We start from the raw sequence: 13,591 nt of genomic DNA, 5'->3' as shown, positions 1-13,591 counted from the left end.
TTGACAGATTTTAAGAGACTGAAAAATATCCTAAGAAAAGTAATTTTTTTCAGTGTAGTTGTCGTACAAAAAAAAAAACAACGACTGACCACTCTTTGTTTACAGTATAACTTCTGATTAAAGACATTTCAATCAACTAATTATTGAGTCCATCTCCCCTGTCGCTCCACCGACACCACCACTGGTGTGGATTACAAGTTACTCTAATTAGATTTCTGGCTGAAACAAATCTTGTGTTTCCCCGGATGAATGGTAACCCCACTAATCCCAGCCCCCCACTGCAATCTGCCCAGTCAGCTGTCTGCCCGCCATGTCAGGGAAATACGTCATTCTTTGTGTGAATTACTGGAGGTGCGGCAGGACTTTTTATATTCTTTTAATTAATCTATATTTTCCATGAACAATGGAGATCCAGAGTCGGATAAATCCTCATATCGCAAACTACAGAATAGAACTATAAGAATAATTAGGGTTTTAATCAAATAAAAGGTTTCTTGAAATAAATCATTGTGTGCTTTACCATCACAATGCATACATTATCTGCAAGAGTAATGACATGTTACGTAGAAATTAATTGTTTTCTTTAGATAAGAGTTTGTGGATATCTTTGTAATCACGTTGGGTTTTCAAAGAGTGTTACAAAATTGCAGATGTTACAATTAAATCATGTTTGAAATGTTGGTTGAGCTAAAAAATAGCAAAGTAAATAAACAAGTTATGTAAAAGAAGGTTACAAGTGTTTAAAACTACTGTAGTCAACTGTATCCTCTGGTGCCCAGTCATCGCCTGGAGGACGTAATGACGATGACCATTTAGAAAAACAAGCCGTTTGCTTTAAATAAAAAACTCCTAAATAAAAATACCTGCTATTTTGTTTTATTTCAGATAAAGTTTTACTAAACAGTTACAACAAATTGCTAAAGCTAATTAAATGGCTATCCTAGCTAGCAAGTGCCACTAGCTACATATGCTGCAGCTTCAATGTCTAAATTGATGTATGCTTGAAAAAAAACTACAACAATAAAGTAGAAAACTTAGTATTTCTAATGTTTCTGTAAGTGGAAATGTCCTAATGATTCAAGTTCAAGAAAAACATTTATTGGGAATAGTTTTCCGCCTTTCATTTCTTCAGCCACAAAAAGCGCCGAAATCCAGATTTACAACCATTTTTTGATATGTTGAATAACCAGATGTTAGAAAACATGATTTAGTGATTATTAAAAATAAATGACTCATTCTGACAGAATACATTTAGGGTCAAAGTTAATTATTTTCCCATCAAGCCGTCCATGCTTCAGCTCATTCCTCCAAACACACTTCCTCCTCGATCATGAATAATGGATAACATTTAGATCCAGAGCCACGAGGCGTCAGTCTCGTAGTAATACTTTATTCTAGGACAACAGTAGGAGGGCTACGGAGTCTTGAGGGTTAAAGATCCATCACGACACTGGCTCCTGCTGAGAAGGGCTCGGTCTCTGCTCGTCCACATCAACAACTGTTGCTCATGAATCCATCATTGGACCGTGAATTCCCACATTCCACTGAGAGCAACATTAAAGTGATTATTCAGAGAAAATCTAGAGTTTTGTTTGTAATAAAGTTTCGAGGTATATGTGGACGTTATTATAAGAAGAAAAATAGATCAAATGTATGAAACCTCAACTATCAAACAACAGGTTTTTATGGCATAAAATGTACCTAATTTGATATTTTTTGATATTCAAGGGCTTTATATTAAATGATATCTTTACAGAAAATACAAAACTCTGCAGCGAGCATTTTCACCTGCTCTAGTAGAAGAACTCACATTTCAATGGCTGCCAGTTTCTTCCAAGATCAACTTTTAAGTTCTGGTTCTTACTTTCAGATCTATTCATGGTCAGACTCCTCCTTACATCAGTGATCTGATCCAGCCTTACACCCCAGCTCGGACTCTGAGGTCTGTGGATCAGAATCTACTGATGGTTCCTGAACACGGTTCAGGACCAGAGGAGAGAAATCCTTCCAGACTGTTGCTCCTAAGCTTTGGAATGATCTTCCTCTCTCTCTGTGTTTGATGATCTACTGACTCCTTCAAGAAACATCTTAAGACGTTCTTATTTGTTCGGGCTTTTCCCTGATTTTCTGAGACTCCTGTGTTTGTCTTACGTTTCTTGGCCTTTTAACGTATATATTTTAACTGTGTATTATTTTGATTGTTAAAGCACTTTGTGACCCTGGTCTAGAAAAGGCGCTTTACAAATAACCTTTACTTGACTGACTAACAAAAAGCGTAAATAAATCAAATTATGATAGAGCTTTCCTGCTTAAGACCATGGCTCCTGCGAAGTTTTGATTCACGTCAGCAGAAACAAAATTACATTATTAAAAAATGAAAATAAAGAAGTATTATACAAGTGCATATCTTTTAACAATGACGTTCATTTAAAATGTGGTTAAAAAATTGATTAATTGTCCTTGTTCTTGGTAAATAATTAGTACATTTTGTATTTTTAATAGATATTAAAACAAGCAATATATAATTATAAAATAATGAACATTAAAAAAAGTTAACCTAATAAGGTCTGTGTTTATTAAGAAAAGCATTTGTTGATGCTTCCATTTAAGAAAACAATGCAGATCAATGATGTCGATCTGATATGGGAACACCAAGATGTCAAACGGTTAAGTGAAAGTTAAGAATCCTGGCGTTCCAGTTCCCCATGTGCTAAGGGGGTGTGGTTCTGTCAACGGAAAAAAAAAACCACCGGCACTGACTCGAGCTCCACGAGGATGCTGTGATGCACAAAGATCTGGAACACTCACCAGTGTGTGCACGGCGGCCTCAATGGGGCCATCTGGGAGTGTTCTGGGAGACAAAAGCTCCGACTTCTGCTCCGATTTCCACTCGTTTCTTCCTTCAATCTGTTTCCTGAGAGCGTTGCACCAGCAGGCGCTTTGACTGCAACGAGAATCACTTTCCGAAGCTTAGATCATTTCCCAACTGACGTCTTCAAGCCCTTTTTCGCCCTCCAGGAGTTTGCGAAACGCAACAAACTGACGGACGGATGGGAGCGTCAAATTAAGAAACATGGGCTCAACATCCTCACGGAGAGAACGCTGAAGAAACCACGTACCTCAAGGCGGCGTTTTTATCCCCCTCGGACGAGCTTCTTCCGTCCCAGCAGGGAAAACGGCATCCACAAGACGAATTGGCCTCCGAGTGAAAGTTCCAAAAACACTCAAAAGAAAGAGAAACGGAGAGTGTGCGTTCCCTTTCGCACACACCCATGGGCTCAAATCCCTCTTACGAGAAGGGAGAGAGTCGGGGGGAGAGAGAGAGGGAGAGAGTGTTTGGGTAAATGAAGGGGGGAGTGAAAGAGGGAGAGCATAAGTCAGGGGGAACAAAGAGAATCAAGAGTTTGTCTGCGAGTGGTTCGACGGGGAAGAAGGGGAAGCTCCATGTGGATGGATGCGATCAGAATGAAGGCTTTTAACCGGATTATAGCGCCACCTCTGGTAACAGAGGTGACGACTTGACGAGAGAACACTAGAGTCACCGCTGACGAAGCATCATGATACAGTGTCACAGTTTTGAAAGGCCACTCTGTATCGTGAGGCTTCATCAAACCATAACTTTACAAAAAAGTACCTAAAATTTTCCCACTGTAGGTCGGATGAAGGAAATACCTGTACACCAAATATTTATTTCATTTTTGTATTTAAAGTTTATTTCTATCATTTTTATTTGATGGTTTACATGTCAATAAAGTGTGTATAAAATGTTGTTTTATTTACAATTAACATAAACATTTATATATATATATTTTGTTTTGCAAATAAACTTCTGGCCGCTAGATAGCAGCGGCCGTTACGTCTTTGCGGCTAAAGGAACAATGAACTGCGTTGACTGAGGACGAGAGGATGCATTCGACTCCAGCAGCTTTTGATGTTTTGATATTAAAACAAATGAAAGCAGTTACGACTTTGTCAAGAGTCATGTGGTCTGTAAATTCTGCAACACCAGAGTCAAGTACTCGACAATACTACAAATATATTCTTGTTACTATAGTATCACGATATATCGTATTGTTGCCCCCGTATCTTGATACATATCGTGTCTCGCCAATAGATATTTTATCTTATCAAGGCCTAACCAATCAGTGACCAGATTAAAAAAAAGGAAAAAAAATGTGCGAGTCAGCAAAAAGATGATCAAGAGTGCGGTTCAGCTCCGACTTCATCGAGTTCACATTGAAGGAAAATCCAATTTTTTTAAACTCTCCTTTACTTGCTCGCACACATTACATGTCGGTGGTTTCACCGTGATTTGATTCCAGACAGAGTCGGAATAAATAATTGATCGGCTTATGTTCCATCGAGCGCTCTGGAGTTGGGAGATGAAAGCCGAACCCGATCAAACGTTGATGAAAACCCGAATAAATGCCGGATCAGACCCGAGATTAAAACGTCTCTTCCAGCTCAATCGATAGGAAATCTGTTGTGTGTTTATCGCTAAATCAAAGCCACACAGTGATGCTGCCAGTTTGGATGAAGGGGATCGGGATCAGCCTGATTACTTTGGGTGGTAGCAGATCAAAGTAATCCTCGGCTACAACGGAGGCACGTGGAGAGAGAGCGAGTCGGATCTTTACGATAGTTCATCAACCTGCAGGTTTTTTTGTCGCTGCAGAAATCTGGGCCATGTTTCGTTTTTTTTCCTCCTAAATACAAATCACCTCCCACTCGCCATCATCAGTCAGACCTGTCCTCAACTAACCCGAGTGCAGTCGCAGGAGGACGAGGCCAGGCGGGGACACGCCGATGTTGAACGCTACAGAAGATTTCTTTTTTTTACGCATCGTCATTAAACTTTCATGAGTAAATAAACAAGGATCAAGGGAGCGCTCCAGACAAAGTCAAGTCACACAAGTTCAGCTACAGATCCCAGACAACAGATAAGACGTGGAGGGTTTTTCTACTTAATGACCAATATTTACAACCGCCTTTGCAAGTCTCTGCAACAATACGACAGTTTCAGAACACAGCAAATCAACAAACTTCTCAGCAGATATTATTTATATGTCCATCTGCAAGGCATCATGGTAGTGGGATGACAGTTGTACTACTATTTGAAATCTAATTCAAGACCAAATCGACAAAGATGTGAGGTAGTGAAGGGTTCATGACCTTATTAAACAGCTGAGTAGTATCATGATACAGTGTCTTCACTACACAGTTGAATCAATCATGATACAGTGTCTTCACTAAACAGTTGAATCATGATACAGTGTCTTCACTACACAGTTGAATCATGATACAGTGTCTTCACTACACAGTTGAATCATGATACAGTGTCTTCACTACACTGCTGTATCATGATACAGTGCCTTCACTACACTGTTGAATAATGATACAGTGACTTCACTACATAGATGTATTATGATACAGTGTCTTCACTACATAGATGTATTATGATACAGTGCCTTCACCACATAGATGTATTATGATACAGTGCCTTCACTACATAGATGTATTATGATACAGTACCTTCACTACTTAGATGCATTATGATACAGTGCCTTCACTAAATAGTTGTATTATGATACAGTGCCTTCACTACATAGATGTATTATGATACAGTGTCTTCACTGCATAGATGTATTATGATACAGTGTCTTCACTACATAGATGAATTATGATACAGTGTCTTCACTGCATAGATGTATTATGATACAGTGCCTTCACTACATAGATGTATAATGATACAGAGCCTTCACTACTTAGATGTATTATGATACAGTGCCTTCACTACATAGATGCATTATGATACAGTGCCTTCACTGCTTAGATGCATTATGATACAGTGCCTTCACTACATAGTTGTATTATGATACAGTGTCTTCACTACATAGATGTATCATGATACAGTGCCTTCACTACATAGATGTATTATGATACAGTGTCTTCACAACATAGATGTATTATGATACAGTGTCTTCACAACATAGATGTATGATGAAACAGTGTCTTCCCTACACAGCTGTATCATGATACAGTGTCTTCACTACACAGCTGTATTATGATACAGTGTCTTCACTACATAGATGTATAATGATACAGTGTCTTCACTACACAGCTGTATCATGATACAGTACCTTCACTACATAGATGTATTATGATACAGTGCCTTCACTACACAGCTGTATTATGATACAGTGCCTTCACTACATAGATGTATTATGATACAGTGTCTTCACTGCATAGATGTATTATGATACAGTGTCTTCACTACATAGATGAATTATGATACAGTGTCTTCACTGCATAGATGTATTATGATACAGTGCCTTCACTACATAGATGTATAATGATACAGAGCCTTCACTACTTAGATGTATTATGATACAGTGCCTTCACTACATAGATGCATTATGATACAGTGCCTTCACTGCTTAGATGCATTATGATACAGTGCCTTCACTACATAGTTGTATTATGATACAGTGTCTTCACTACATAGATGTATCATGATACAGTGCCTTCACTACATAGATGTATTATGATACAGTGTCTTCACAACATAGATGTATTATGATACAGTGTCTTCACAACATAGATGTATGATGAAACAGTGTCTTCCCTACACAGCTGTATCATGATACAGTGTCTTCACTACACAGCTGTATTATGATACAGTGTCTTCACTACATAGATGTATAATGATACAGTGTCTTCACTACACAGCTGTATCATGATACAGTACCTTCACTACATAGATGTATTATGATACAGTGCCTTCACTACACAGCTGTATTATGATACAGTGCCCTCACTACATCGATGTATTATGATACAGTGCCTTCACTACATAGATGTATTATGATACAGTGCCCTCACTATATAGATGTATCATGATACAGTGTCTTCACTACAAAGCTGAATCATGAAACAGTGTCTTCACTACACTGCTGTATCGTGAGGCCTCATTAACCCATCATTAATGTGAGGTTTCTTTCAATTTGCTGTACATGGTGTTGAGCAGAACTTGGAACTCTCTGCTTAATAGTACTTTGCTATAATCTACTATTTCAGCATCATTTCCAACACACTTATGTAGTTGCCTTTTAAAAATGTATCATGATATAGTGTCGTCATTGCAGAGCTGCTTCATGAAGCCTCATCAAACCCCACTATCACAAATCCTGCATTTATCCGGCAACATTAAGGATAATAAGTCAAAAATAAATGTATTGTTGGTATGTTAGGGTAGGAGAAAACATAATTAATCAATGTAGTCTCCTTAAAATAGCAAGGAAAGCATTAATCTAGAGCACCTTCTGGGCAAGATTTCAACACGCCAACATCGTCTACGAGAGAGGTCAAGGTGCACCTGTGACTGTAACGGGAGGAAGATCATCAGGCGCTTGAGCTGCTTGAGAAGAAGCCGAAAAGAGGTCCGACCTGGACATCAGAGGGGACACAAAACCTCAGGACTTGATCAGCATTATAGAAAAAAATGTAACCAGTAAATTAGTGAGTGAAAAATACACTAAAAAAGAAGCAGGATATGTCTATGAACGTGTTATTATTCACAGCCACGAACCCCCACATGTGTGTGAGAACAACACACCAGCATGTGTGTGTGTGTGTGTGTGTGTGTGTGTGCACAGCAGGTCTCATTTCCTGATCCTCCGGTCAGATGCTGATTTTCTCTTTTGAGAGTCGATCCATCGGTGACACGAGCTTCCGCCAACACGCCAGCCGTCACCATGGATGCACACAAAGGGGTTCCTGGCTCGGAAGGGGAGGGTAGCATCGTGTCTGAGTCTGACACATTTAGCCTTTAGAGGGGAGATGTATGACCCCCGCTCCTCCTTCCCCTGCTCCTCCTCGCCCTTCTCCTTTATCTTCTCGCCGGCACGATCTGTGTTTGTTCAGCCGCATTCTATGTTTGCCAGATCGTCGCCGAGCTTCCAGGTCTGGCTTGTTCCGTGGGTTCAGGAGTTTCTACTCCCTGGTGGTTTAATGCAGAGCCGGGGTTGGGGGGCCACAGATTGTCCCTTTGGCTATTTACTTAACTGTTCAGTTTGTAGAATTTTTATAATGACATGTGAAAACTGAATAACTGATTTATTGTGTTGTTTTTTTGTTTAAAAGGTAAATAGATGTATTTTTCTCTTCTTATCCAGCTTTTTTATTTGTATTTTATATTAAGAAATATGATAAAATATTGCATCAACGTTATACTAATAAGCTAAAAATGATCAATTGTAAATACATGTTATGTAAAGATGATCAATAAAAATCAATAAATATTTGAGGCTTTGGCAAAACATTTTTTTTTACAAAAAAAAACAATAGAACAAAGAAAAAAAAGTACATTAAAGAGCATAATTTAACTAAACATTACATTAGTAAAATGTGTGTGAAGGAGGAAATACACGAAACAATTAAATAAAATGACAAATTGGAAATAGGATTGTTTGTATTTAGTCAGTAAGTTAGAATTTCAAATGTTTTAAATAGTATAAAACAACATTGGGCACAAGTGTCAGAAAAAACGACCTGAGAATAAAGCATCACGTCATTCGCCAGAGCTCAATGTGATCGACAAAGATCTGTGAAAATCTGCATCTGATCTAAAAATAAAACGATGTTTTTAGATCTGTGGAGATCTTCCTGAGTAGCGTCGCCATCTTGTGGCGAAATGTCGAGTTACATCCAGACAGCGAATAAATATATATTTTGTACTTAGAATGTTATATTTTGGAGACAATTAAAGCCATTTTCTTTTTTAATTTTTCGTAATTTTGCCCCATTTGTCTTACAATACTGCCCCCAACAGTTGAGGAGGACATAGGCAGAGATGAAAACAAAATGAAAATATTAACTCAACCAAAATTGTTCAAATTCCTGCTGAAAGTGAAATGAATATAATTCCTAATTTACTTCAGTAAAAAGTATCTTGGCTACTTGTTGGATCCATGTCACATGTTTTCAATCCAGACCCTTTATTTTAAACATGGCTACATTTTAATTGAAATATTCAGGGAGGTATAATGTCTCGCTTATTTTTATACCATTAGTCCATAGAAGAATAGAATACTCGAGAATTTATGTATATTTATATTTGAGGCATTTTGACTGTTTGGTGGCTTAAATCATTGGCTATGCGTTATCAGAATAACCAATGTTTAAAAATAACATTTCTTTCATCTGCGTCTTGGTGTGAATGTCCAAACCATTGTTCTTCAGGCCAGTTTGACGGCACCCATGAAGGTCGCGTCTCCATCCAGGGACACGTTGGCTGTAGCTCTTGGGATCAGCAGCTCCAGGTGATCCCCGACCTCCAACTTCACGACACCTAAGTATCAATTATAAGTTCAAGTTGGTGCAGCACACACTCACACACACACACACTCATTATTTCGACACACACTCACCAGAGGACTAAAGAGGAAACAAACATTCTTTGAAGCAGCTGTTCCGAAGCAGAACTCAGAGTCACACGCTCACCTCCTGTGTAGCAAGTGTTGTAAGGGTAGACCGGGTTCATGTTTTGGATGCAGCGGAACAGAACCACGTTCTGGGGATCGTCTCCCGCCACGTTCCTCTTCCTGCGGATCAGCACGTGACCCATGGCGAAGGTGCTGTCCATGTAGAAGACCTGCTGGAGACAAATCGTACTCATCGCTCTCAGGATAGTTCGTCTCGGCGCCTCACTGTGGCAGGTTTATGTATGAAACTCACCTGACTGTACACAAAGTAGAATCCTTCCTCTTTGACCTTAATGGTGTCGTTGTCGGCCTCCAAGGCAGAACCTCTCAGGAGTCCAGTCCGCCAGGGGATCCCGGTATGAGGCTCCAGGACAAACTCTGATCCAGAAGTTTAATGCTTTAAAAAAAATGTAACGGCCGCACTACAAATAACCTTTACTTACTTACTTGACTCCTAAAATTTTTCAATCGCTCCTCAAATTTCTAAACCTAGTGTCAGAATTAGGGTTTTAACCACTTTCAAATGTGCATTTAAACCCCAACATTATAGATGCATAAATATACAATGATACTCATGTAAGAGACAATGCATTAATTCATTTAAAAATACATTTCCTTTCGTACTATTTGGCATTTTATATTTCATACAAGAAGTTTTGACAAAAGATGATCTTGTGAAACTGATTTCAAAGTATATCTTTACAAGATGTTACTAATTTTGACTGAAGTGCTTTATTTTACTTTAATCTCGTAATTAATATACATCAATCTTCTAATACACGCATGTTATATTACTTTAATCTCGCGATAAATGTATTTTACCACGTCATTAATCTTGTAATCAATACATTTTTAGACAACTTTAATCCTGTAATATATGCATCTTATATTAGTTTAATCATGTTATATAAACATTTTTTTTAAATACTTTAATTTCGTAATTACAGTTTTTGTACAATTCTAATCTTGTAATAAAAAAATGTTTTACGACTTTAATCTGGTAATAGATGTATTTTGTCAACTTTAATCCCCTCTCGAAAGGCGCTTTACAATTAAACATTATTACTTAAAAAATATACTTTACTATGACTTAATTCTTGTAATAAAATGTACTTTACATGACTTTAATCTGGTAATAAACGTATTTTAACAACTTCAGATGTAAATAAGTAAGTAAAGGTTATTTCTAGAGTTCCTAGAAGTAAGTAAGTAAGTAATATTTATTTATATAGCGCTTTTCCAGACAAGGGTCACAAAGCGCTTAAACAATCAAAACAATATTCAATAAAGTATATATTTTAAAGATCAAGATAAAACTGATAACACAACAGGAGTTCCAGAAAATCAAGGAAAAGCCTGAACAAATAGAAACGTCTTAAGATGTTTCTTAAAGGAGAAGCATTTATGTATGACTTTAATCTCATATTAAATTAATTATTTAATCTTAAAATGAATGTTTTTACAATGACTTTAATCATTTTTTGTAAAAGACTTTAATATTGTAATTAAAAAAAGTGAAAAATATTTGAGTGGCCCAAATACTCCGTCGTAATTCAATCTACATTTTATTTAAATCCCTTAACCCTTGTGTTATCTCAGGGTCAAGGTGACCCGAAGGCCCTAAAACAAATGTGTTTGTGGTATCCCTTGTGTTGACTCTATGTCCAGGTGAACAACCTCCACCACTGCATATGTATTTATGGAAGAGACAGAGATAACACAATGTGAACCACAAAAAAACATTTGTTTTCGGGCCTTCGGGTCACCTTGACCCTGAGATTACAAGGGTTAGGAAAAATATTTACACATTAAAATGTACCAGTTTAGATTTATATTATATTATATTTGTAAATATCAATACAAAGTCGCTTTTAATCTTCTTTTTTCAGCCCACCAAGTGACTTTACATGTCCGATAAAAAGCTTTAATAATGTATAATTGGTGGGTCGTTCTATAACACAGATGTGAAAGTGAATCAATGCATCTTCACATTGTTACCTACGAAGTTTGAGTCATTAGCAGTCGCCATGTTTGTGTTTCTTGTTTTAAAAAGGCAGGGTCGGTGAAGAAGCAGCACAAATAATGTAGCAAGAATACGATTAAGTTACGCTGCAGAAGAAGATTTACCTTTGCTGTAGGTCTTTCTGCTGTTGTCGGCCAACATCTGCAGGCATGGCTGAGAAACTGAGAAAGGGAAACGTGTGAAAATGTTGGACCTCGAGATAAGAGGAGCAACCGCCACTTTTGTAAAGGGAAGAGTGAGTTATATAAGACTTCACCGAAAATGAAACTGAAGTTGAGCCTGCACGCTACCACCCCTAGCTTTGATAGATTATTACCACAAGAGGAATAGTTTTAGCTTGTGTACCGTTTGTTTTTGTGAGCATATATTCAGATCTAATTGCAGGTGAAGACATCTTACCCTGAGCGTCTCCAACAGAAACCGTCCTCCTCTTTCTCATCCAACTGTGACGGACGTCCCTCTGCTGTCGTCTGCTGCCCGCGTCGTCGCTCTGGAAATTCATTCAAGTCCAGTCAAAACCATTAAACCTGGACTTGGTTCTGGCCTCACCTGGTTGGCGTCTCCTCGTCTGCGGCAGGCCTCTGACAGGAGTCCTTCTACTTCGGCTCTGAGAGCCACCAGTTGGTACAAAGTCACGGCCAACAGAGACGAGACGGCGACGGCAGCCAGAAGCACCAGAACCGGCCAGGACGGTCTCGTTTCGCCTCCATTTGAGCCCGTTTTCACAAAGACCCAAGCTGCAGCCATGGCTGGATCTCAATGCCACGCACCACCTACTCTCGATTTTCAACCATACTCATCATTATCTGATGGGGAAAAAAACAAAAGCAGCTTCCGCTCTGTGGTTTTTCCATTCCTAGCACTCGGCTTCCTGAACCCTAAGCTCTCAGCCCGCCCGGACAAATGATCATGGTGCTGCAATAAATGTTTGTTTTGTTCCAACAACACGTGCTGACAAGGAGAAGAAAGACAGTTTGGTAATGTTTCAGAGAATATTTATAAATAAACGGAACTTTAACTGAGAAAAGGGAACTCTCTCTGGTTAACTGTAAAAGTATTTTAACTTTCACGCCAAGTGAAGAGGTGAGTTTATGCATACATTTATTACATAGCTGATGTTTAAATATTCATTTTCTGGCGCTTCTTGTTTTCACCAAAATACTTTTTGTTGAAGCATTCAATTCAGTTTACACTTGAAAACTATGGTTTGCCTTTTAGTAAGTAAGTAAGTCAATGTTATTTGTAAAATGCCTTTCTAGACCAGGGTCACAAAGCGCTTTAAAAAAATAAAACACTATACAGCTAAAATATAAACTACAAAAGGCCAAGACACATAAGACAAACACAGAAGTCCCAGAAAATAAGGGAAAAGCCTGAACAAATAAAAATATCCTTAGATGTTTCTTGAAGGAGTGAAGGAGGATGTTTCTCCTCTGGTCCGGAAGCATGTTCAGGAACCATCAGCAGATTCTTGTCCACGGACCTCAGAGCCCGAGCTGGGGTGTAAGGCTGGATCAGATCACTGATGGAAGGTCTGACCATGAATAGCTCTGGAAATAAGAACCAGAATTTAAAAAATGATCCAGAAAGTAACTGGCAGCCAATGCAGAGATTTAAGGATCGGGGAAATGTGAGTTCTTCTACTTGAGCACATAACAGATCAGAATTCTCGCTGCAGAGTTTTGTATTAACTGCAGGTCTTGTTTAAATTTTCCTAAATTAAGAGATTATTCTCAGTTGAAGGATACATTTTCTGGTCAGATTTCTGCAGTGTTTTTACTAGAGTTACTAAAAAATGTTAGCAACCTTCTTGGGCAATGTCATGTGTGAGTTTTGCTGATGATTTTGGTGTGAGAATAAAAGGGATATCCAGTATTTAAAATACTATTTTATTTACAATTCCCTATTAATAATCATTAGCATTGTATCAATTATTTTTTTAAACTTTTTTTAATGAACTGAAATCATACTTTATTAAATTGGGTTATGTTATGGTTAATGTTTCAAAAGATTTTGTCCGAAATAAAATATTCATTAACTTCCAGCTAGGTGGCAGCAATCATCACATGCTCTGTAGGTATATGAA

At 38.1% G+C, this 13,591-nt stretch overlaps 1 protein-coding gene across 2 annotated transcripts; it reads right to left on the bottom strand.

Annotated features, from left to right (window-relative positions):
* Nucleotides 1–8,452: 8,452 nt before the first annotated feature.
* tnfsf13b (TNF superfamily member 13b) lies at nucleotides 8,453–13,089 on the bottom strand. Of its 2 annotated transcripts, none has more exons than XM_087803805.1 (6): nucleotides 12,055–13,089; nucleotides 11,905–11,995; nucleotides 11,610–11,666; nucleotides 9,736–9,860; nucleotides 9,502–9,655; nucleotides 8,453–9,349 (listed from the first exon to the last, which is right to left on the bottom strand). In XM_087803805.1, the coding sequence occupies exons 1-6, from the start codon at nucleotides 12,250–12,252 to the stop codon at nucleotides 9,237–9,239; spliced, it is 738 nt and encodes a 245-aa protein (XP_087659931.1). In that variant the 5' UTR covers nucleotides 12,253–13,089; the 3' UTR covers nucleotides 8,453–9,236. The 2 variants fall into 2 exon arrangements, with proteins under 2 accessions (XP_087659931.1, XP_087659932.1); XM_087803806.1 differs by having other exon boundaries at nucleotides 9,502–9,652; nucleotides 12,055–13,082.
* Nucleotides 13,090–13,591: the final 502 nt, after the last annotated feature.

Source organism: Callionymus lyra, chromosome 12 (genome assembly GCF_982586985.1).
Source record: "Callionymus lyra chromosome 12, fCalLyr1.hap1.1, whole genome shotgun sequence".
NCBI classification, from domain to species: Eukaryota; Metazoa; Chordata; class Actinopteri; order Syngnathiformes; family Callionymidae; genus Callionymus; species Callionymus lyra.
The sequence above is the reverse complement of the archived record's forward strand: the minus strand, read 5'-3'. Positions and strand labels throughout refer to the sequence as shown.